The sequence below is a fragment of the Hemibagrus wyckioides genome, linkage group LG09, assembly GCF_019097595.1.
Source record: "Hemibagrus wyckioides isolate EC202008001 linkage group LG09, SWU_Hwy_1.0, whole genome shotgun sequence".
Taxonomy (NCBI): domain Eukaryota; kingdom Metazoa; phylum Chordata; class Actinopteri; order Siluriformes; family Bagridae; genus Hemibagrus; species Hemibagrus wyckioides.
Window position 1 is genome coordinate 27,656,236 of NC_080718.1, and position 24,421 is coordinate 27,680,656.

General features: G+C 42.3%; 2 protein-coding genes across 6 annotated transcripts in view; both read left to right on the forward strand.

The window, feature by feature from the left end:
• The first annotated feature begins 235 nt into the window (after window positions 1–235).
• On the forward strand, window positions 236–9,277 carry cln8 (CLN8 transmembrane ER and ERGIC protein). Its single transcript, XM_058398576.1, has 4 exons — window positions 236–327; window positions 1,046–1,305; window positions 4,301–4,660; window positions 7,042–9,277. The coding sequence occupies exons 2-4, from the start codon at window positions 1,114–1,116 to the stop codon at window positions 7,339–7,341; spliced, it is 852 nt and encodes a 283-aa protein (XP_058254559.1). The 5' UTR covers window positions 236–327; window positions 1,046–1,113; the 3' UTR covers window positions 7,342–9,277.
• A 3,919-nt stretch (window positions 9,278–13,196) lies between these two features.
• The window catches only part of arhgef10 (Rho guanine nucleotide exchange factor (GEF) 10), an 82,952-nt gene continuing 71,727 nt past the window's right edge, over window positions 13,197–24,421 (forward strand). For all 5 annotated transcript variants that reach the window (XM_058398502.1, XM_058398504.1, XM_058398503.1 and 2 more), the window contains exon 1: window positions 13,197–13,349. The gene's annotated coding sequence lies outside the window, so the exon portion shown is untranslated. The remainder of the gene's footprint in view (window positions 13,350–24,421) is intronic.

The window sequence follows — 24,421 nt, forward strand, 5'->3', positions numbered from 1 at the left end:
AAAACTGATCAATTCTGTATTTTATAAGAGTTCGTTTTCTGTTTATTGTTTATTTAATCTCAGGTAAAGTTATTTAAAATATTCACTTCTAGAATCGGTTTCAGGCACAAGATTCGACTCTGTAGATTCAACCGATTCGTCCAGCGAATTTTATTGGACGTCAGCGTTTAACTGACACTCCTAGCAGCCAATCGACAGCCGAGGAAAGCACAGCGGGGGTGGGGTTTGTAGTGTTGAGTCACGTGACCTAATGGACATTATATGAGACACGAACTATTGGATCAGAGATGATGAGACGCCGCGTCTAAATGGAGTTCACAAACGCACGTAAGATACACGTTTACACTTATTTAATTTATTTAGCATCTTAATAAGCTTTAATTTTTACACTTTATTCTCTTGATATGAAGTTTACTGACGACGTAGGGAGCTAAAAACCAGCCTAGTAACGCCTAGCCTGCTAGCTGGCACAACTAAGACTGTATCTTGAATAACACACTGCACCCTTAATTTGTGCACTAGATAGGGTATAAAACTAAGGTTTTACACAATACAAATACCACGATATGTTTAATACCGGAGTGTTTGATTTAAATCGATGTAGAATTGTCTTTGAGTTATTAAACAATAAAAAAAAAAGTATGAGGACTGTATCCCAAATCGCCCTTTGCTTCCTACACAAGTGCACTACTGTTATTTGAGACGTTACTATAGTGGAAAGGGCTTTTTCAGTCACGAGATACTTTTAATTAGTTTGTTTTTGTGGCTTTCAGGTTAATTTATTGATGGTTTAAATGCGAGTTATTTCAGTGGTTTATATGGAGACGTGTTTATGATCTAATCTAAAGTCTGATCAATTTAAAAAAAGCAAGTAGAATTAATGCAAAAGTAAAAAGAGGGAATTAAGTAGTACAACATCTCCACGCTCATTAGTCAGAGTGATTAAAGATGTCATGCTGTTCATGACTCAACATCCATCTCATGATTTTACTGTTCTATTTCTGCGTCTGGATGTTAACCACGTGTCCGATTCTGCTTCCTGCAGCTGTCTGATTGGTGAGCTGAGGGATGAGCGTGTGAAGAAAGACCTCGGTTCTGAGAAAATAAACCAAAATGGCCTCCACAGCGAGTGGGGAGAAATCTCTTCCTCTCAGGAGCGTCTTTGAGATGGATTATGGTTCCACATCTGTACAGCTGCAGCTCATCGGCCTCAGCTTCGGCTTCTACTCCCTCATCTTCCTCCTGTCTCACTTCCTGTCTGTCCTGCTGTCACACACCTATCGCTCTCTGACCGCTAAAGAGAAGGTGTGGGGTGTTAGGGGTATTGTCTCTCTCTCCCTCTCTCTCTCTCTCTCTCTCTCTCTCTCTCTCTCTCTTTCTCATTAACACTCTCTCTGTATCTCTCTCTCTCTCTCTCTCTTTCTCTTTTTTTCACAAAGTGTTAAAACTTGAAAATACAAATCACGAGCGAACAATAATACTAAAACAAACAAGCGGTGTAAATAAAGGTATTTGTCGCTGCGGAGAGCTGTTGATCTCATGGTGGAGTGTGGGGTTGGCGGGCCACCTGAGCTGTGGAGCCCATCCTTTCTCGCTCCGGCACAGGGTGCGGTGTGAGGTGAGCTCTGAGGTCTCGGTGGAGAAGGTGTTACTGGCGGTAGGAGAGAATGTGGGATGTGAAACCATCGCATCGGCATTGGGGATGAATAAAGCTGTGGTGGTGTTTGTAAAAGACAGGGAGCTCGTGCATCAGCTGATTAAAGAAGGAATTAGGGTAAGTGGAGAGTTTTACTTTGTTACGCCGCTGGGTGCAACAACAACTAAAGTCACGGTGTCTAATATTCCTCCATCTATTCCTGATGAGGATATTGAGTGAGAATTGTCTCGCTTTAGGAAAATAGTGAGTGATGTAAGAATGGTTTCACTTCACTGTAAAAACCCCGCACTGAATCACGTCGTCTCTTTCAGGTGCACAGTGCTCATGTTTTTGAACGAGCCCCTCTTAGATATTTCTTTCAGGGTGTGGTATGACAGAAATTCTTACATGCTGTATGCCAGTACAGGGAATATGAGGTGTTTTGAGTGTGTGGAACAGTGACCAAACCACTGCAGAGGCTAATGCACTGAGCAGCAGTAAACATGTGATGAACAGGAAGATGATAGCAAACAATTTGAGAACAGAAAAGAAAGTGAAAACCAAAAATGACTGGTCAGATGTGCAGACGACTGAAGAGATGGGTGTAGAGGTGAAAAGGATGAAGGAACCCTCAGTAGAAGTAAGCAGAACCGGAAATTAGACAACTTTTTTGCCAGAGACTCACAGTGATCAGGCCAATCAGACAGACTGGACAATGTGGGGAGAAGGGAAACTTTTCTATAGCCATGGAACCAATGTCAGTGCAGGGGTGGCAATACTTTTTAACAGAACCCTGGGTGAGACAAACACTCAAGTAACAGAGCTAGAGCGGGGTAGGGTCTTAATGGTGCAGACTGAAATAAAAGGGATGGAGTTCCTATTTATAAATGTTTATGCCCCCAGTGATGGTGGTGAGAGCACAGCTTTTTAACAAACTCAAGAATGCCCTACAGCACAGTAGCAGCAGACCCTTAGTGGTAATGGGAGGGGACTGGAATTGCACCACAGACTTTACCTTCGACAGAAATGGGGAAGAACCACACCCACAGTCTGCTAAGAGCTTATCAGTCAGTGTAGTTTAGTTGATGTGTGGAGGGGGAAAAAATCAGGGAATCTAACAATACACATGGGTCAAGGTTACTGACACAAGGGTCTCTGCAGCAAGACTGGACAGGCTTTACATAACCAAAAACAATAGAAGTAGATTTTATACAGCAGTCATGTCCCCTTTTGGGGTTTTCAGATCATCATTTAGTCATAATAGACATAATCACATCTGATACAGAAAAGCACAGGACATACTGGCACTTCAACACAAAATGACTTCAGGATGAGGGGTTCTGTGAGACGTTTAAAGGGTTTTGGGATGAGTGGAGAAAAAGAAAAGGTGATTTAAACAGTCTAGTTTCTTGGTGGGAGGTGGGGAAAACGCACATTAAGGTATTCTGTCAGAAATGCACAACATACATGTTGGAAATAATAAAGGACAAAATTCAAGAACTTGAAACTGATAGCCTCCTTGCTGTGGCATAGCTTTACTGTCCTCGAACCTCCAGAGTCACTGATCAAGGATGTTCAGAAGAGGATAGTTAACTTTTTCTGGACTGGACAGCACAGCACTGGACTCGTGCCCCTGTTCTCTACATGCCGCTGCAGGAGGGTGGTCAAGGCCTGATCAACCGGTCATGTTGGGTCAGAACCTTTTGACTGCAGACGGAACAGAGGCTGGTTTATGGAGAAGGGATTGCATGGGCTGACACGGCTTACGCCCTACTACAGCGCGTTGAAGATTTGACACGCAACCTTTTCCATGCACTGAAGAAGAACCACTCTCCACAATCCTCAGATACAGTCCAGAATGCTTTCATCTCCTTACATCCTACAGCGTTTTCGGAGAGCAGGAATCACCAAGGTCAAGGATCTGAGATCTGTCGACCACTGGAAAACAGCCAGGGATCTATGTTCTGAGACCGGAGTACTGTCAGCCCACCTTATGCAGAGACTCTACCATCCCGTTTCAGGGAGGCTCTGGGGCAGGAACCTGGGAGAAGCCATCAGCTCCCACCACCTTTACCAATCTCTGCAGCAGCAGGGGAGTATCAGCGGGGGAAAGGAACATTTTTATCCTTCTAAACACCACTAATAACAATACTGGAAGATGCCTCTAAGAAAGCACTGTATGAAACCTGTGTCAAAGTTGCTCATAGAGGTTCTCTGGCAGGTGTAAAGGAGTCACACTGGTCGGAACTATTGGTGCCAGACTCTTCCCCATGAGGATGCTGGATGTCCCTGTACAAACCACCCATAGAGAAGCACACAGCTGATCTTCAGTGGTGGATACACCCATGTTCCGTATACATGCTGTCATTTTCACCGTTGTTTTCATAGTCTGGATTTTTTCTAAGTGTTCATTAAATGGAAAATAAAAATGTCTGTCTCTCTCTGTTTCTCTGTCCCTCTCTTTCTGTTTCTCTCTGTCTCTGTGTCTCGCTCTCATATCTTTTGTAGTTAAACTCCGCCCACATGGGAGGAGCCAGATCAGATCTGACTTCATCTTCAGGACTTTTGGTTCTGCATGATAAAAATGACATACATTTTATGTTTACAGTTACATTTAAAGTTGATAAACCAGCTTCATAACACAGTATGATGTGTCTGCTGCAGGTGTTCTGGTGTTTGGCGGCGACGCGGGCAATCTTCGGCTTTCAGGGCTCGTGGGCGGGGTTACGCGCGCTGATGGAGGACGGATCCATGTTCAGCGATAAGGTGCGAGGACAGACGGGCTGGTCCTGGTTCACTGTGCTGATGGCCTGCGGGTTCTTCACCTTCGAGAATGTAGCGCTGCACGGATCCAACCTGGTGTTCCGCTCCTTTGACGCTCCGCTTGCCGTGCATCATGCCTTCGCCCTGGCTGGATACAGCGGCACCGTGCTGCACACGGACATCGGACACTTCCTGCCTCTCATCACACTGTTGCTGGAGATGAGCACGCCCTTCACCTGCATCTCCTGGATGCTGCTCAAGGTGGGAGGAGCCAGGCTGGAAGCAGAGAAGTCCCATAATGCACTGCATCATGTTTAATGTTCAGAACCTACATAGTAACTAGGGACTGTTTGGGATACGTTTATAGTGGACTAATGAGATTCATATTGGTGTTTATGTGGCTTGTGTAGTACACCATTTTTAATTTGGGACATGTCCATGGTGGTGCTGATAGAGTAGTGCTTATAGAGTGTCTGGTCTGAGACACGTACCAATATGATTCATCTGTGGACGGTGCTTCGTGTGGCCTAGGTAGGGAATAGGGTTTGACGTTTGGGATACATCCCAGTTGAATTGATTATGGCATCATGCTCACAGCAGTGTTTTCATGGCTTATGTAATACACAGGGCTTTGTGCTTTGGGACACGTCCACAGTGGACTGATGGTGTGTCAGGTATGGTGATGCTCTATGTGGTTTGGGACACGTCCACAGTGGGACTGATGGTGTGTCAGGTATGGTGATGCTCTATGTGGTTTGGGACATGTCCACAGTGAACTGATGCTGTGTCAGGTATGGTGATGCTCTATGTGGTTTGGGACACGTCCACAGTGGGACTGATGGTGTGTCAGGTATGGTGATGCTCTATGTGGTTTGGGACACGTCCACAGTGGGACTGATGGTGTGTCAGGTATGGTGATGCTCTATGTGGTTTGGGACACGTCCACAGTGGGACTGATGGTGTGTCAGGTATGGTGATGCTCTATGTGGTTTGGGACATGTCCACAGTGGGACTGATGGTGTGTCAGGTATGGTGATGGTCTATGTGGTTTGGGACACGTCCACAGTGGGACTGATGGTGTGTCAGGTATGGTGATGGTCTATGTGGTTTGGGACATGTCCACAGTGGGACTGATGGTGTGTCAGGTATGGTGATGGTCTATGTGGTTTGGGACATGTCCACAGTGAACTGATGCTGTGTCAGGTATGGTGATGCTCTATGTGGTTTGGGACATGTCCACAGTGGGACTGATGCTGTGTCAGGTATGGTGATGCTCTATGTGGTTTGGGACATGTCCACAGTGGGACTGATGCTGTGTCAGGTATGGTGATGCTCTATGTGGTTTGGGACACATCCACAGTGGACTGATGGTGTGTCAGGTATGGTGATGCTCTATGTGGTTTGGGACATGTCCACAGTGGACTGATGATGTGTCAGGTATGGTGATGCTCTATGTGGTTTGGGACATGTCCACAGTGGGACTGATGGTGTGTCAGGTATGGTGATGGTCTATGTGGTTTGGGACATGTCCACAGTGGGACTGATGGTGTGTCAGGTATGGTGATGCTCTATGTGGTTTGGGACACATCCACAGTGGACTGATGGTGTGTCAGGTATGGTGATGCTCTATGTGGTTTGGGACATGTCCACAGTGGACTGATGGTGTGTCAGGTATGGTGATGCTCTATGTGGTTTGGGACATGTCCACAGTGGACTGATGATGTGTCAGGTATGGTGGGGATTTATGTGGTTTGGGACACATCCACAGTGGACTGATGATGTGTCAGGTATGGTGATGCTCTATGTGGTTTGGGACATGTCCACAGTGGACTGATGGTGTGTCAGGTATGGTGATGCTCTATGTGGTTTGGGACACGTCCACAGTGAACTGATGGTGTGTCAGGTATGGTGATGCTCTATGTGGTTTGGGACACGTCCACAGTGAACTGATGCTGTGTCAGGTATGGTGGGGATTTATGTGGTTTGGGACACGTCCACAGTGGGACTGATGATGGTGCTGATGTGGACTATATAGTAAATATATAGTAGGATTGTGGTTTGGGACGGGTCCGTGGTTGAATGATGATGGAGAGACATTTATGATGTTTTGTGACCTGTGTAGGAAAAAATCTGGCATAGTTTGGGACACATCTAATAGTGTGACCTTTGATGTGAGTAGGGTTTTGTAATTTGGGACACAACCAAACATCTAATAGAAGGTGTTTATGTGGTTTTAAATAGTGGGTAGTGATTGTGGTTTGAGACACACTCATTTTTAATGGATGATGTTTATTTTGTTGTCTAGTGATCAAAAAAGGTGTCTGTGTGTGTGCACATATATGAGTGAGTACATGTGGGTGTGGGTGTGTGTGTGTGTGTGTGTGTGGGTTTAGAAAGAAGTACTGTAATAGTTTAGAAAGGAGGAATGAAGTGGGTGAAAAGTTTAGCACTTTAAACACATCCTGTGTCGTGGATTTAGACTTTATCTATTTAGACTATGTTCACATTAAACACTAACAAATAACTTCTTTATTTCCCTTATCTGCTGAATTTATTCCTTATTATTTAACAGTTATCTAACACACTCTCTCACTCTCTCTCTCTCTCTCTCTCTCTCTCTCCCTCTCTCCCAACCCCTACAGGCCGGTTGGTCTCATACTCTGCTGTGGAGAGGGAATCAGTGGCTAATGATCCACATGTTCCACTGCCGCATGGTGGTGACGTACTACATGTGGTGGGTGTGTTGGTGTAACTGGTCTGGTTTGTATGTGACCATTCCTCTTCCTCAGCTCCTCATCTTCCTCGTGGGCCTGACACTCCTCACACTCATCATGAACCCCCTGTGGCTGCACAAGAAGACCATGCAGCTCCTCAACCCCATCGACTGGAACTTCAGCAACAAGCCAGCACCGGAGAAAAGGGGCAAAGCACACAAGAGCTGAGCTCGGAAATCCTGCCCCTGCCTCCTGCCCCTGCCCCGCCCCTTAAGGCAGTGTTACTGAACACTATTCTGCAGCTTTGAGGTGTTGATTTGAATGAGAGTTACTAAAAACTCAGAAACTAATTGTTTTGCCTGATTGCTGGGATTAGACAGAAATATCAGATCACTGCAGTAGAAGACGTTTTGACCATACACAATGTGCATCATCATCATAATAATATATATATATATATATATTTTAAATCATATATAATTTTTTTTTAAATCATATATATATATATATATGGTAATGGTTGTATTAAAATAAATAAATCAGCGCTTTAAAAGAAGGGATAAAAAAAACATTTTACACATAACATCAAATCTTCAGCTTCCAGAAATTGTGATCACGATAATGGTAGTGTATCATGTGGCCACTGTGGATATTCAGCTAGTGTTAAAGAAGTTCACTTCCAGAACGAAAATCTACAAATACTTTCCTCACCCTTTTGTCATCCAAGATGTCTTTCTTCCATCAGTGGTAAAGAAATGATGTTTTTTGAGGAAAACATTTCAGGATGTTTCTCCATATAGTGGACTTCAATGGTGACCATGAGTTTGACCTTCCTGAATACAGTTTAAATGCAGCTTCAAAGAGCTCTAAACCTCCATCCCAGCCCAGGAAGAAGGATCTTATCTAGACACACCATCGCTCATTTTCTTAGAAAAATTAAAAAGCTGTAGACTTTTTAACCACAAAATCTCGTCTAGCGCTAGCCCTGGGATGAGTGTCTGCAATGCTACGTAGTACGTAATCACGTCGGAAGGTCATGCGTGATGTAGGCAGAGCTACAGACCCAGTGTTTACAAAGCGAACGTGTAAAGACCAAGGAGGTACAAATAAATCAAACGCTCTTTACTCACAAAAAGGTACATATAACTTTGTGTCGTTCCACACATAACAACTTCAGAGTGCTCCTCCTTCTCCACTTTAGTAAACACTGGGTCTGTAGCTCCGCCTACGTCATGCGTGACCCTCTGACATGATTACATAGTATGTAGTGTTGCAGATGTGCATCCGAAAGCTAGCGCTAGACAAGCTTTTGTGGTTAAAAAGTATACAATTTTTTATTTTTCTAAGACAATGAGTGATGGTTTGTCTAGACAACCAGACAAATCCTGGGCTGGATGGTTTAGAGCTCTTCGAAGCTTTGAAGCATTTTGGAAGCTCAGACTCGCGGGCCTGAAATGTTTTCCTCAAAAAACATCATTTCTTTATGACTGAAGAGAGAAAGACATGAACATCTTGGATGATGGGGGGGGGGATTATTTGTAGTTTTTAGTTCTTCTCCTTTAACACACACACACACACACACACGGTGTGTCAGGTGGTGTTATGTTAGCTTGTTAGCTAAAGGTCATGTGTAGATCTGAGTTTTCTCCTCTCTACACTTCCTCCTGAGGTTTACAGCTGAATCTGACGCAGCGCTTTATCTCCTTCCTCCTTTCACCGAAGGGTTTTTTTTAGACTTCCTGTTTCTTTTGGAGAAAGTGAGTGTGTTGTGCAGTTCCTTGTGTTTACACTTCACATGATCAGAGTGTAAAAGAACAAAATCTTTTATTATTCTGCATGAAAGAATTTGAAGTATTAATATGAAGTTAAAGTGTCCAAATATTAATATTTTGTGCAACTTTTTTTTTTTTTAAATGCACCCAATTCTCATGTCCTGCTGTGTGTTAAGTTTTATTATTATTATTATTATTATTATTATTATTATTATTTAATTATTTTGTTATGGTATTTTTAATGATTCAGTTTCCCTCCCACGCTCTGGATGCCTTCACCATTGCTATGACAACTGTTGATTACGGTCTGAACAAACATTTTGTTGACAACTTATTAAAAACAAATTATTTAAAAAAAAATAATAATAATGAAATAAAATGCATCTGATTTGCCCTGTTGTCTGAATACAGCTTTATAAATGTGATAGATTTCCCCTCTCTCTCCCTCTCTCTCATTCTCCTTTCTTCCTTCTCCCTCCATCTTTCTTTCTCTCCCTCTCATTATCTTTCCTATTTCTCTATCTCTCAATTTCTCCTCTCTCTCTCTCTCTCTCTCTCTCTCTCTCTCTCTCTCTCTTTCTCTTCTATCTCTCCCTCTTCTTCCTCTCAGTACAGTCCTTACAGTGCATTTCACATATAATGTGGTGCAAACTGTACATCCATTTAACCAAATGAAATAAGTGTAAAAAACACACACTCAACAACTGTAGTCAAGGCAACGGTAATAAGTCAACTATTGTAGGTGATGTATAAGGTACACCAGTCAGCCATAACATTATGACCACCATTATGGTCCCTCTCTTGCTGCCCTGACCCGTCAAGGCATGGAGTCCACTAGATCCCTGAAGGTGTGCTGTGGGATCTGGCATCAAGAAGTTAGCAGCAGATCCTTTAAGTCCTGTAAGTTGTGTGGTGGAGGCTCCATGGATGGGACTTGTTTGTCCAGAACATCCCACAGATGCTGGATCAGATTGGGATCTGGGGAATTTGGAGGCGGAGTCAACACCTCAAACTGGTTGTTGTGGTCATCAAACCATTCCTGAACCATTTCTGCTTTGTGGCACGGCGCATTATCCTGCTGAAAGAGGTGACAGCCATCAGGGAATACTGTTTCCATTAAAGGGTATAGATGGTCTATAACAATGCTTAGGTAGGTGGTACATGTCAAAGTAACATCCACATGGAAGGCAGGACCCGAGGTTTCCCAGCAGAACATTGACCAAAGCAGGACATTGCCTCCGCCGGCTCACCTTCTACCCATAATGCATCCTGGTGCCATGTGTTCCCCAGGTAAGAAACGCACACGCACCCAGCCATCCACGTGAATTAAAAGAAAACATGATCCATCAGACCAGGACACCTTCTTCCATTGCTCCGTGGTCCGGTTCTGATGCTCATGTGTCCATTGTTAGTGCTTTCAGTGGTGCACAGGGGTCAGCATGGGCAAACTGACTGGTCTGTGACTATGCAGCTCCATACATGTAAATATTTTATTTACACTGAACAAAATTATAAATGCAACACTTTTGTTTTTGCTCCATTTTTCATGAGCTGAACTCAAAGATCTAAGACTTTTTCTATGTACACAAAAGGCCTATTTCTCTCAAATATTGTTCACAAATCTGTCTAAATCTGTGTTAGTGAGCACTTCTCCTTTGCCGAGATAATTCATCCACCTCACAGGCGTGGCATATCAGGATGCTGATTAGACAGCATGATTATTGCACAGGTGTGCCTTAGGCTGACCGCAATAAAAGGTCACTCTAAACTGTGCAGTTTTATCACACAGCACAATGCCACAGATGTCGCAGGTTTTGAGGGAGCGTGCAATTGGCATGATGGCTGCAGGAATGCCAGAGCTGGTGCCCGTGAACTGAATGTTCATTTCAGTTTAGTTTATAATTTTGTTCAGTGTACATAGAATTAAGTTTTTGCAGAATAATCAAGCACAAGGATTTGCATGTAATGAGAGGATATTAAAACGTCACAGGATGTAATATAGAATGTAAAGTGCATAAAATATACGAATAAAATAAAAAATATTGAATAATGGGAGAGATTTTGTTGCTCTGCTCTAAATCGTGGTCTTTCTGAATCATTAAACACAGAACGTGACATTTTAACGGTTTAAACGCTGTTTTATGATATTATTCCAATTAAAGTTTACACACTGTTGTTGTTGTTGTTCTCTCTGTTTCCTCTCTGATGTCATTCATATTAAAGCGCCACAGTAAAGTAAGAACTACAGCAAAGTCAAGTTTACTGTGTGAACATACACCGATCAGGCATAACATTATGCCTAATATTCTGTTGGTCCCCCTTTTTGCTGTTAAAACAGCCCTGACCCGTCCTGCACTGTGTATTCTGACCCCTTTCTATCAGAACCAGCATTAACTTCTTCAGCAGTTTGATCAACAGTAGCTCGTCTGTTGGATCGGATCACACGGACCAGCCTTCACTCCCCACGTGCATCAATGAGCCTTGACCGCCCATGATCTTGTCACCGGTTCACCACTGTTCCTTCCTTGGACCACTTTTGATAGATACTGACCCCTGCAGACCGGGAACACCCCACAAGAGCTGCAGTTTTGGAGATGCTCTGATCCAGTGGTCTAGCCATCACAATTTGCCCCTTCATCAAACTCGCTCAAATCCTTACACTTGTCTATTTTTCCTGCTTCTAACATCAACTTTGAGGACAAAATGTTGACTTGCTGCCTAATATATCCCACCCACTAACAGGTGCCATGATGAGGAGATACTCAGTGTTCTTCACATCACCTGGCAGTGGTCACAATGTTATGGCTGATCAGAGTGAGTTATAATGATGTCATACTGTGTGAAATGAACATAAACAGGAAGTATATTAGTATTTCGGCCTAATTACCAGGTGGTTTTACACATGGGCATGTAGTGCACTCGGGAGAAGAATGATGACCGATTCAAAATAAAGTAATAAAGAAATGTGTTTTTTTTCCTTTTCCACTAGAGGGCAGTAGAGCTCTAAACTAAAATCTCTCTCTCTCTCTCTCTCTCCCCTCCATCTCTCTCTTTTTATCTCTGTGTGTGTGTGTGTGTGTGTGTGAGAGAGAGAGAGAGAGAGAGAGAGAGAGAGAGAGAGAGAGAAATTTAGTAATGTGATGCATTAAAGGTCAAACAGTGCTAAAAGTTCTTCGTTTGTTTATTTGTTTGTTTGTTCGATTGTTTCTAAATCAACTCCGTCTAAAACTCTTTATTCTACAACGCTAAATAAGTGAGAAAGACAAAAGCAATAAAGTTTAATTTGTTTTATTTCTAAAAAAAAATTCATATAGTTATTTGATTTGATTTTTATAACAAACACAATGCAGAGTTCTGTCTGTCTCAATCATCACAAAGAAAAATAATTCTGTTTAAAATAAAATGAGAAATTCTTAGTGAAAAGAGAGAGCCGGTGGAGATTCGAAAGAGTCGATTCTTATTGCTGAGCTGAATCGACTCACGGAAAAGATTCGTAATTCCCTCAACACTACAGACTGGTGTCCTTCTCTGACATTTTTAATGCTGTAAAGAAGTGATTCAGGGCTGTATTCCAAATCTCTCTGATTCTCTGATTGTTTTTTTTTTTATCATTATCATTATCATTAGTCTTTCTTTCTTTCTTATCTATTTATTTCAGGCAAATCTCTCAACCTTTATTTTCTCAGCTTTTATTTGGACTTACTGTATAAAAGCGTAGCTGCCATTAACTCATCCCCTAGATAGTGCACCTACTTAGGGAGTACTCTGGTTTTTGGTGTTCCAGGTCTTCCATTAGGTTCAGGGATTTTATTTCTCTCCAGATTTACACTGAAAGTTTAATAAACACCTACTAGAGTGCACTACAAAGGGTGCAGCCTTTATTTCATTCCCTATGTAGTGTACATGTATAAGAATCAGACCTAGGGTACTGATAAGTGTACTCTGTAGTGTGCATTAGGTCACTTCCTGTCCACTGTAGTGCACTTGATTTAAAAGGGAGTGAGATATCAAATGGTGTCCAGTTGGAAAGTGCACTAAGTAGTCACCTTTTCACCCACTTGGCCATCTAGGGCACTAATAAGGGTGCAGGGAGCCACTGAGCGCCTGGGATGGAGCTCAGTTTAGGGAGCGCCACCTCACAAGGTCACGTGACACTCTCTTTGGAACGTGCGCGTTTAATCCTCCCCGAGGCGCCGGAGGAATGTGACGGACGTGCGCGATGACCAATAGCAAGCCGAGCGCTCTGACGTCTCCGCCAATAGGCGCGAAGCAAAAGGGGGCGGGACCAGGAGTGTGGGAGAGGGAAAAAAAAAAAAAAAAAAGCTGCGGAAAAGTGGCAGCGTTTTAGAAAAATGGGGAAAAGTGGGAATTCCTCCAGCTGAGCGTGAGCGTGTTTCCGCTTCTTCAGCTGTCTCCAGGAACTTCTGAACGACTTTCTTCACCGTGAAAAGCTTCGGGATGATGGTGAGTAAGTGTGGAGAAGTGCATGGGGTTTTTTCTCACAGAAGTTCCTTTAAAAAAAACTTCCCAAAGGTGGTGGTGGTGGGAACTGGAGTGGGTGTAGACTGGTGCGGATTCAGTCCTGATCCTTTCTGGTTACTGGATCATGAGAAAACAAACAGCGACAAGTTTCACTGCGGAGGAAACCTGCGTGAAGAGGCACGCGCAGAGATAAACACCGAAGACATGAGATACATGATATGACACGATGTGTTGTGACGTAATAATACCGCTTTTTGGCGGCACTGGGGAAAGTCTCAGACGTGGCGAAGTGGATATATTTGATCCGGGATTGATATTCGGGTATAGTGTCACATGCAGCTGTGATAATCAGAGTGATGTAACTGCGTCAATAATCAGAGGAACACATGCATAAAACAGAAAAGAACCAAAATTTCAGCTTCAATAACATCAAATATTATTATTATTATTATTATTATTATTATTATTATTATTATTATTATTACTACTACTACTACTATAATAGTCTTATTTACAATAAATAAATAATAATATATAACTATAAACTCACACAAACTGCCTGGACATTATTGTGTCACTGGATATTGATTGATTGATTGATTATGTTGTAGTGTTTGTTAGACCTTTTATTAAAACTGTCAGTGTTGAGTTATTTATTTTTAGAAATAAAATATTTAATTTTTTAATATTTAAGATAAGAAATATTTTCTTTTTATTATAATGGAAAAATCAATAAACCATAAACAGTGAGGAATTGAAGAACTTCAGAACTTGAAGAACTTCACCTTCATCACACTCCAGAAATGTGATGAAGGTGAAGAATAAAGTCAGGGTTTTTTTTTTTCAGGAAATAGGTAAACAACCTAAATATTAAGAAAGATGAAGAATTAAACACTGTGGGTCGTGCTGTTACGGGAAAATCATCAGCGACGATGTGATGCGACGAGGCAGAGTTACTGAGTAACTTTACATTCACTAATAATTACAAATAAATAAATAAAATTAATAAATAAATAAAAGTTTGTTTGTTTTTAAAATTGCTATAATGATTAAATAAATAAATAAAAGTTTGCTTTTTAAATTGCTGTAATAAATAAATAAAGACAAATAAATAAATTAATAAATAAAAGATTGTTTTTTTAAATTGTTGTAATAAACAAATAAATACATAAGTTTGTTTGTTTTTAAAATTGCTGTAATGAATAAATTATACATACATAAATAAATGAATAACAAATAAATAAATAAATTGCAAATTAGCAAAATAAAGGCACCAAATAAAAACAATATAAAGAATAAACAACAAGTAGACAAAATATTCCTAGTCACAACATATTTTAGTCTTTCCTCCATTTTTGTTTGACTGCGAAGAATTTCAAAATATTCAATACAACCTTTTATTTCATTTCAAATAACTTTTATAGAGTTTTCTTACACATGATGGCTCACTGGAATGTCCCATGAATTTAATCTAAAGTAGGTTGGTGTGACGTTGAAGATTAATCCGGTTCTGTTCAAAATTATTTATTTATTTATTTATTTATAAACTAATTGTTAATATTGTAACAGTGTTGAAACGTAACGTACGTAATAAGATGGCGTGTGTTTTTAGTGACGTGACGAGACGAGGCAGCCTCTTAAGACCATTAGAGCAGACTGTTATGAGCGTTGTCATGGTTACAGGGTCACATGAAAATAAAAAATCAGCAGCTTTAATGAACATCTGTCCAGAAATCAGACGGAGGTGTGTGTGTCCGAGTGTATCAGGAGAAACAGCAGGGTTCTCTCTGTCTCTCTCTCTCTCTCTCTCTCTCTCTCTCTTTTTTGGAAAGTCATTCAGTCCCAAATAAAATTCCCTCAGTCATGGAGCACCATGAGGAATTCCAGGAATGTTGGTCTCAACCCTCACGCTACCTACATGACTCTGCTCTCCGCCGTTCGCTTTCTAGTGCAGACAGGAATCAGAGCTGGACCGAGACGGTGAAGCAGAAAAGGGGTGTGTGTGTGTGTTTGTGTGTGTGTGTGTGTGTGTGTTTGTGTTTGTGTGTGTTTGTGTTTGTGTGTGTTTGTGTTTGTGTGTGTTTTTGTGTGTGTGTGTGTGTGTGTGTGTGAGTGTGTGTGTGTGAGTGTGTGTGTGAGTGTGTGAGAGAGTGTGTGAGAGAGTGTGTGTGTGTGAGAGAGTGTGTGTGTGGGCTTTGCATCAGTTCAGGGAGAGATCTCAGCTCTCGGTGCTGCTGTGATTTGTTTAACAAATATCTGACTGAGGGGGACTGACTCCGCCCACAACATTCAGCTACATACACACACAGCTGAGTCTGGATTTAACACACACACGCACACCATTACCTCACACACAAAACACACATACACTCCTTCTACTCACACACACACACACAGACGATCCTTCTCCACACACATGCACACAAAACACATACACATACCTACACACACACACACACACACACACCTTCTCCTCACACAAACACATACCCACACATAGCTGAGTCTGGATTAAACACACTTATCACACGTGCACACACACATGCTCCTATTCCTACTCTTCACACACACACACATACTCCTACTCTTCACACACACACACACACACACATGCTCCTACTCTTCACGCACATGCACACACACAACACACACACACTCTCACATGCACACACATACAAACACACACACACACACACACACACACTCTCACATGCACACACATACAAACACACACACACACTCTCACATGCACACACATACAAACACACACACACACACACACACTCTCACATGCACACACATACAAACACACACACACACACACACTCTCACATGCACACACATACAAACACACACACACTCTCACATGCACACACATACAAACACACACACGCACACACTCTCCTACTGCTCTTCACACTCACTCTTGTCACACTCGTGCACTCGTATCATTCTCAATTGCGCTCTCACAATTGTACTCCTCACACATGCACTCACACTCACACACACACACACACACACACACACCCCTACTCCTCACACTGCTGTTTGATGGTGTTTAGGCAGCCTACAGAGTGAACAGGGTGTGTGATTTGGGACACGTCTTGAATGACCTGATGATGATGATGATGAAGCATTAGTGTTCATGTGATGGCTGTAGTAATCAGTGTGTGTGATTTGGGACACGTCCTCAATCACCTGATGATGAACTGCTGTTTGATGGTGTTTAGGCAGCCTACAGAGTGAACAGGGTGTGTGATTTGGGACATATGTAGTGAGGGACATGATTTTTTTATCCATTTATAGTTACATTATGTATGTCATTAACATACATAAGAAAATGGACTGACTGGTCAAAATTGCTCTCTCACACACACACACACACACACACACACAGCAGAGTGGACGTTGATGAATGATATCAGTGCAGCGCTGAATGTTCCCGTGCCTCCAGGCTTCACCTTCTAACGAGAGCTCTTTATTTTATTTTCCACACCCGAGTAATTACAGTTATTACTGACACAGATTGTTCTAGAACAATCTTTCTCTGACTAATCCCTAACACACACACACACACACACACACACACACTGACATGATGAAGGGATTTCAAACATTTCAGTAAATAATGAATTGTATTTAAAAGCTGCTCCTTATTACAGACTATAAATCAGCACCAGGATTTAGTTCTGAGACGATCACAAGGGTGTGTGTGTGTGAGATAAAGAGAGAGAGGACCTGACCAGATGGAAGTTTTGTCAGTAGTACCAGTTTAATTCTCTCCATCTGATATTTTAGAAGCAGAGTTCTGTCTGTCTATCTGTCTGTCTGTCTGCCCTCCATTTTATCCACCACTTAGTCAATCTGTTGACCTGTCTTCCTGCCTGTCTGCACATCTGCCTGTCTGTCTTGTTATCATGTCTGTCAGTCTGTCTGTGTGTCTGTTGGTCTCTGTCTGTCTGTCTTGTCTGCCCTCCTGTTTATTAGTCTACCTGTTGACTTGTTTTCCTGTCTGTCTGCACGTCTGCCTGTGTGTCTGTCTGTCTGTCTTGTTCTCCTGACTAACAGTCTGTCTCTCTAACTGTTGTGTCTATAGACCTGTCTGTCTGTCTGTCTTGTTATCCTGTCTATCAGTTTGTCTACCTTTTGTGTCTATAGACCTGTCTGTCTGTCTGTCTGTCTGTCTTGTTCTCCTGACTAACAGTCTGTCTGTCTAACTGTTGTGTCTATAGACCTGTCTGTCTGTCTTGTTCTCCTGACTAACAGTCTGTCTGTCCATCTTTTCTGTCTGTAGACCTGTCTGTCTGTCGGTGGGTGTGTTGGAGATTAATCAGCACTTTAAAGAAAGACCTGTCTGTCTGTTTGTCTGTCTTCCTAAATACCTGTCTGTCTGCCCTCAGAGTGTTTGTGAAGTTAAATATAGAGTCAATATGACACACATTGTTTATGTCTAGAACATTTAAAGAGATGTTATAACAGATGTTATAGCAGCTCTGGTGAGTTTATTAGTACAGTCCAGTGTTCTGAATGGAGAGAAAAAGCGAGGGAGAAGACGAGAGGAGAGTGAGACAGTCTCACTGGAGTCTCACTGAACACAGAAGAAACACAAAACACATAATTTCTGTACGGTCTTGAGAGAAAGACATGAGGAGGGAGGAGAGACAGAGAGAGTGGAGATTAGTATGCATGAGCTCTCTGTCTCTCTTCTAAAGCGCTTTGTCATCCTATTCACTCCCTCTGAGCTCTTATTGACTCTAGGGTCATGGCACAGCAAGTACAGTACAGCAGAGAGACAGACAGCTGTAGAGGAACAACAGGGGGCAGAGAGACAGCTTTAGTAGATAGATAGGAATGTACAGAAAGACAAGGACATGGTCATGGGCAGAGGGAGTGGAGACGGGTTTAGCAGAGAGACAGGAAATTGTGTATAGAGAGACACGGGAGATGGAATTAGCAGAGAGACAGGTTAGGCAGAGAGACAGGAGACAGGTTTTTGCATAGAGACAGGTTTAGCTGAGAGACAGGAAACAGGTTTTGCAGAGAGACAGGTTTAGTTGAGAGACAGGAGATGGGTTTAGCTGAGAGAAAGGAGATGGGTTTGGCAGAGAGACAGGTTTAGCTGAGAGACAGGAGATGGGTTTAGCTGAGAGAAAGGAGATGGGTTTGGCAGAGAGACAGGTTTAGCTGAGAGACAGGAGATGGGTTTAGCTGAGAGAAAGGAGATGGGTTTGGCAGAGAGACAGGTTTAGCTGAGAGACAGGAAACGGGTTTAGCAGAGAGAAAGGTTTAGTTGAGAGACAAAAGGTGGGTTTAGCGGGGAGACAGCAGACGGTTTTAGCAGAGAGACAGGTTCAGCTGAGAGACAGGAGATGGGTTTAGCAGAGAGAAAGGAAATGGGGCACAGAGAAAAATGGGAGATGGGTTTAGCTGAGAGACAGAAGACAGGTTTAGCAGAGAGACAGGATTAGCAGAGAGATGGAAGACATTAGTAGAGAGATGGAGTTTAGCCTAGAGACAGGTTTAGCAGAGAGATAGGAGATGTGTTTAGCAGAGAGACGGGTTTAGCAGAGAGATAGGAGATGTGTTTAGCAGAGAGACGGGTTTAGCAGAGAGATAGGAGATGTGTTTAGCAGAGAGATAGGAGATGTGTTTAGCAGAGAGATAGGAGATGTGTTTAGCAGAGAGATAGGAGATGTGTTTAGCAGAGAGACGGGTTTAGCAGAGAGATAGGAGATGTGTTTAGCAGAGAGACGGGTTTAGCAGAGAGATAGGAGATGTGTTTAGCAGAGAGACGGGTTTAGCAGAGAGATAGGAGATGAGTTTAGCAGAGAGATAGGAGATGTGTTTAGCAGAGAGACGGGTTTAGCAGAGAGATAGGAGATGTGTTTAGCAGAGAGACGGGTTTAGCAGAGAGATAGGAGATGAGTTTAGCAGAGAGACGGGTTTAGCAGAGAGATAGGAGATGAGTTTAGCAGAGAGACGGGTTTAGCAGAGAGATAGGAGATGAGTTTAGCAGAGAGACGGGTTTAGCTGGGAGATGAGTTTAGCAGAGAGACATGATTAGCAAAGAGATTGAACTGAGAGACATCTGTCTTTTATCCCATAATTCTTTTCACCGGAGTTCTGTGAAAGTTTAAAACCATGTCGGAGGAATCCTGTGTGTGTGTGTGTGTGTGTGTGTGTGTGTGTGTGTGTGTGTGTCTGTGTGTGTGTAAACAGAAAGCAGTGTTTATTCACGGGTCGCTGAATTACTCGGTGTTTTAAACGCACTAAAACAAATCCTCTGCATTAGCACCGATCCGTAAATAAGCGTTTCCTTTCCTGCGCCGTGAAGCTCCTGCGATTCTTCAGCAACTTGCTACGACTCGCCATGAAGCTCTGTCATCAGTCAACTTCCTTTTGTTGTGTGTGTGTGTGTGTGTGTGTGTGTGTGTGTGTGTCATGGTCGTTCTCCTCCTCCCTATCTCTGAGGATCTGTAAAGCAGGAGACAAAACAGCGTGGTCTGACGTGTTTATAAGAAGTCAGCCATGTTTGATGAGCATGCTGGGTGGTGTGTTAGTGTGAAAAACAGGAAGTGACGAGGATGGAACAGGAAATCAATTGTGAGGATGATGAATATAATATAAAACTTTGTTTGTGTGTGGTGTGTGTGTGTGGGGGGGTGTATTTCTATCTCACAGTCATGAGAGCTAGTAAACCTGTGGTGCTAATTTAGCATGCTAGCATTTTAAATAGTTTTATTTCTCTTAATTAAAAAAACATATTAAAGAATGATCCATCATGTATGTTACACCACAGCACAGCCCACCTAACCAGGAAGCCTATAGGGCACTGCATATAGGTTTTTTTTTTTTTGTATGTAGAGGAGCCTACAGGGCACTGGATCTTTTTCCCCTCCATGTAAGGACAACTAAAGGGCATGTCATCTGTTTCTTTCTACATGTAGGGGAGCATCTCATTTCCCCTGCATGTAGGAACACCTATAGGGCACTTAATCTTGTTTTTCCTGCTTTAAGGCAGCATACAGGGCACTGTATCTCATTTTTATGCTTTAAGGCAGCCTACAGGGCACTGTATCTCATTTTTATGCTTTAAGGCAGCCTATAGGGTACTGTATCTCATTTTTCTGCTTTAAGGCAGCCTACAGGGCACTGTATCTCAGTTTTTATGCTTTAAGGCAGCCTACAGGGCACTGTATCTCAGTTTTTATGCTTTAAGGCAGCCTACAGGGCACTGTATCTCAGTTTTTATGCTTTAAGGCAGCCTACAGGGCACTGTATCTCAGTTTTTATGCTTTAAGGCAGCCTACAGGGCACTGTATCTCAGTTTTTATGCTTTAAGGCAGCCTACAGGGCACTGTATCTCAGTTTATATGCTTTAAGGCAGCCTGTAGGCCACTGAATATTTTCCCCCTTCATGTAAGGACACCTATATGGGATGTCATCTGTTTTTTTCTGCATGTAGTGAAGCACATTTGAGAATCAGGGAAACCTATAGGGTATGTCACCTGTCCCTTTCTACATGTAGGGGGAGCATATAGGGCACTGTGTCTCTTTTTACATGTGTGCAGCAAGCCTATAGGGCACTTTATTTTTTCTGTATGTAAGGCAGCCTATAGGACACTGTATCTTGTTTCTCCTGCATGTGGAAGAGCCTACAGGGCACTGGACTTTTTTTCCTCCTATGTAAGGACACCTATAGGGCATGCCATCTGTTTTTTTCCCTACATGTAGCGAAGCATATCATACACTGTATATTATTTTACTGCATGTAGAGAAGCCTACAGGGCACTTCATCTTGTTTTTCCTGTGTGTAGAGAGGCCTAGAGATCACTGTATCATTTTTTTCATCCATGTATGGAAGCCTATAGGGCACATCATCTTGTTTTTTGGGGGGTTTTTTGCATGTAGGGAAGCCTGCATATTTATCCTGCATGTGGAGGAGCCTATAGGGCACTCCACACATTAGATGGTAGTTTACTCTATTTTATAAAAACAACTAACAAACTTTTTCAACCTTTTTTCCATCATAAACCCCTCCACTCAAGCACCATAACTCAGTTTGTGACTTCGAACCATGAACAGACTGATAAACTGTGCGCTTCTTTTATTCATTTATTTATTTATTTAGTACTGAATCACAATGTGGGGGAAAAACAGTTTAAAAGAGTGATTCATTCTGTCCGAAGTTTGCTCCGTCTCATGGCTACTGCTGTGTGTGTAACTCTAACTGGCACTGATACAGTGGATACAGTAATAGAGATCTGCTGCTGGAGTGAACTTCTTTAACAAATAAAAACATAAATAAAGAAATCTGTCAGTACCAGAGGTGCGGTATAAGAGGAATAAAACACGTTAGTGCTCGCTGTTACAGGAAAGTCATCAGTGATCAGATGAAGTGGCGTTACTGTTGATTATTTTCCAATAACAGTAGGTGCGTTTCGGACTGAATTCAATCAGATTGACGAATCCGATCGCAGCGTTTACATGAACGCTGTATAAAGTAATCAGATTGTTATGCGCGTTTACATGACACATGATTAGAATCGGATTAGATCTTCTGACATGCGCACAGTCCGCGAAAACAGGATTCCCACCGTTCCAGGATGGACGTACTAGCCGCTGCATTGCCACTGCTTCTTTTTGTTCTTTTAAAAAGCAAACTTAATATTTTACATCTTCAGATGCTAATTAGGAGACAACAAGCGCGTGATGATATGATTCAGGCTGCGTGTATCTATCACGCCATTAAAATGCCCCTTCCCGAGTTGTTTTGCATCACTTCACAGATGAGGAGTGGAAGGAGAATTTTAGAATGACACGACGATCATTTGTGTAGTCTCACCCACAGACCAGTTTTGCTTAGCGCCCACCATTTTACCTACGACAACATCCGTACGTCATTCTTGCGTCATTGCACATGCGCAGAACTTTCCAGGAACATATTCCATCTGATTAAGTGTTTACATGTCCTCTCGATCGGACTAAAAATGGTTTAAACCACCCCTTACCATCTGATTGAAATTTTAATCGGATGTGGCAAATTCCATCCGATTGACGTGTTTACATGACACTTTTTTAATTTGATTGTGCTTCTAGTCCCTGATACGATCCGATTACAAGTGTCCATGTAAACACACCTAGTGAATCATGCTGTGTTTTTATTTCTTGCTTTGTGTAGATATTAAAATCACAAATGTTTAATTTCTTCTAAATTTTCTAAAATTTATGGGGGTTTTTTGTCCCATGAAAACACAACACAACGTCCTGTTCTCTGTCTGTAGTTAATTTAATACAGTCTCTGGACTGGTGTGTGTGTGTGTGTGTGTAGTAGGAGTGTATTGAGTGGTGTGAGTGTGAGGACTGTGGGGACGAGTGTGACGCTGTCTCTGCTCCTACTGACCCCGTGACCTTGTGTTGTGGAGCCACTCCAACAAGGAGGCTTCTGTTGTGTAGAATGACATCACAGTTCCTCTCACCTACTAGTGTGTGTGTGTGTGTGTGTGTGTGTGTGTGTGTGTGTGAATGCCTTTCTGTCTGTCTAAACGTCTCAAAAGGGTTTGAGGGCAGAATTAGTGTAGAGCATTATTCTCTCTCTCTCTCCCTTTCTCTCTCTCTCTCTCTCTCTCTCTCTCTCTCTCTCTCTCTCTCTCCCTTTCTCTCTCACTCCCTTTCTCTCTCTCTCTCTTTCTCTCTCTCTTTCTCTCTCTCTCTCTCTCCCTTTCTCTCTCTCTCTGTCTCTCTCTCTCTCTCTCTGTCTCTCTCTCTCTCTTTCTCTCTCTCTCTCTCTCTCTCTCTCTCTCTCTCCCTCTCACTCTCGGGTTGTACAGTACGGCCAAGAAGTCTGAGCTCTTTACCAAACAATGAGCCTCATTTATCACTCTTTCACTAAACCAGTCTAGAAATGTTTCTGTAGTCTAAACCCAATGATATTTACAGAAGTTTCTCTGAGTTACGTTTATAACCACAACAACAAAACCTTTTGAAAGTGGCAAAGTGGTGTCTGAACGGTGAAAGATGACGTCCTTGTGGTAGTAATGCAGCTCGGGTACCAGAGACCAGAGTAATAAATGATATGAAATTATAACCATAAAAAACTTGAGAAATATGAGATTTAAATATTTTTGAGCTAAATCCGTTTTTATTGAAAATATTATTGAATTATTTGTGAATATGAATAAATTAGTTCATATCCAGTTCATGTGAAAGACTGTTGCTTGTTGGAGATGTTCTGACGTCTACATTTCGGTCTATAGCTTTTTCTACATGTGGGGGAGTATATATCACATATATCATATATCTGCACCTCATTATTCATGTATGTAGGAACACCTGTAGGGCACTTCATCTTGTTTTTCCTGCTTTAAGGCAGTCTACAGGGCACTTGATCTTTTTTCCCTCCATACCTATATGGCATGTCATTTTTTCCTGCATGTACTGAAGCATATTAGGGAATTAGGGAAGCCTATGGGGTATATGTCCCCTTTTACATGTAGGGGAGCATATAGGGCACTGCATCACATTTTCATGTGTGCAGGAAGCCTATAGGGCATGTGTTTTCCCGTTTTAAGGCAGCCTGTAGGGCACTGTGTCTTACCTTTCCTGCTTTAAGGCAGCCTGTAGGGCACTGTATCTTACTTTTCCCACTTTAAGGCAGCCTACAGGGCACTGTATCTTACTTTTCCTGCTTTAAGGCAGCCTATAGGGCACTGTATCTTACTTTTCACATTTTAAGGCAGCCTACAGGGCACTGTATCTTACTTTCCTGCTTTTAGGTGGCCTGTAGGGCCCTGGATCTTTTTCTCTCCATGTAAAAACACCTATAGGGCATATGACCTGTTTTTTTCCTTCATATAGCGAAGAATATAATACACTTTATCTTGTTTTTCCTCAATTAGGGAAGCCTACAGCGCACGTCATCTGTTCCTTTCTACAGAAAGAAAGGGGGAACATATAGGGCAAAATGGTGGCTAAATGGTGAAAGTGTATGTCCTTGCGATAGTACCTCAGCTCAGATACCAGAGACGCCCATACAGGGTGCCATTACTTTTGCC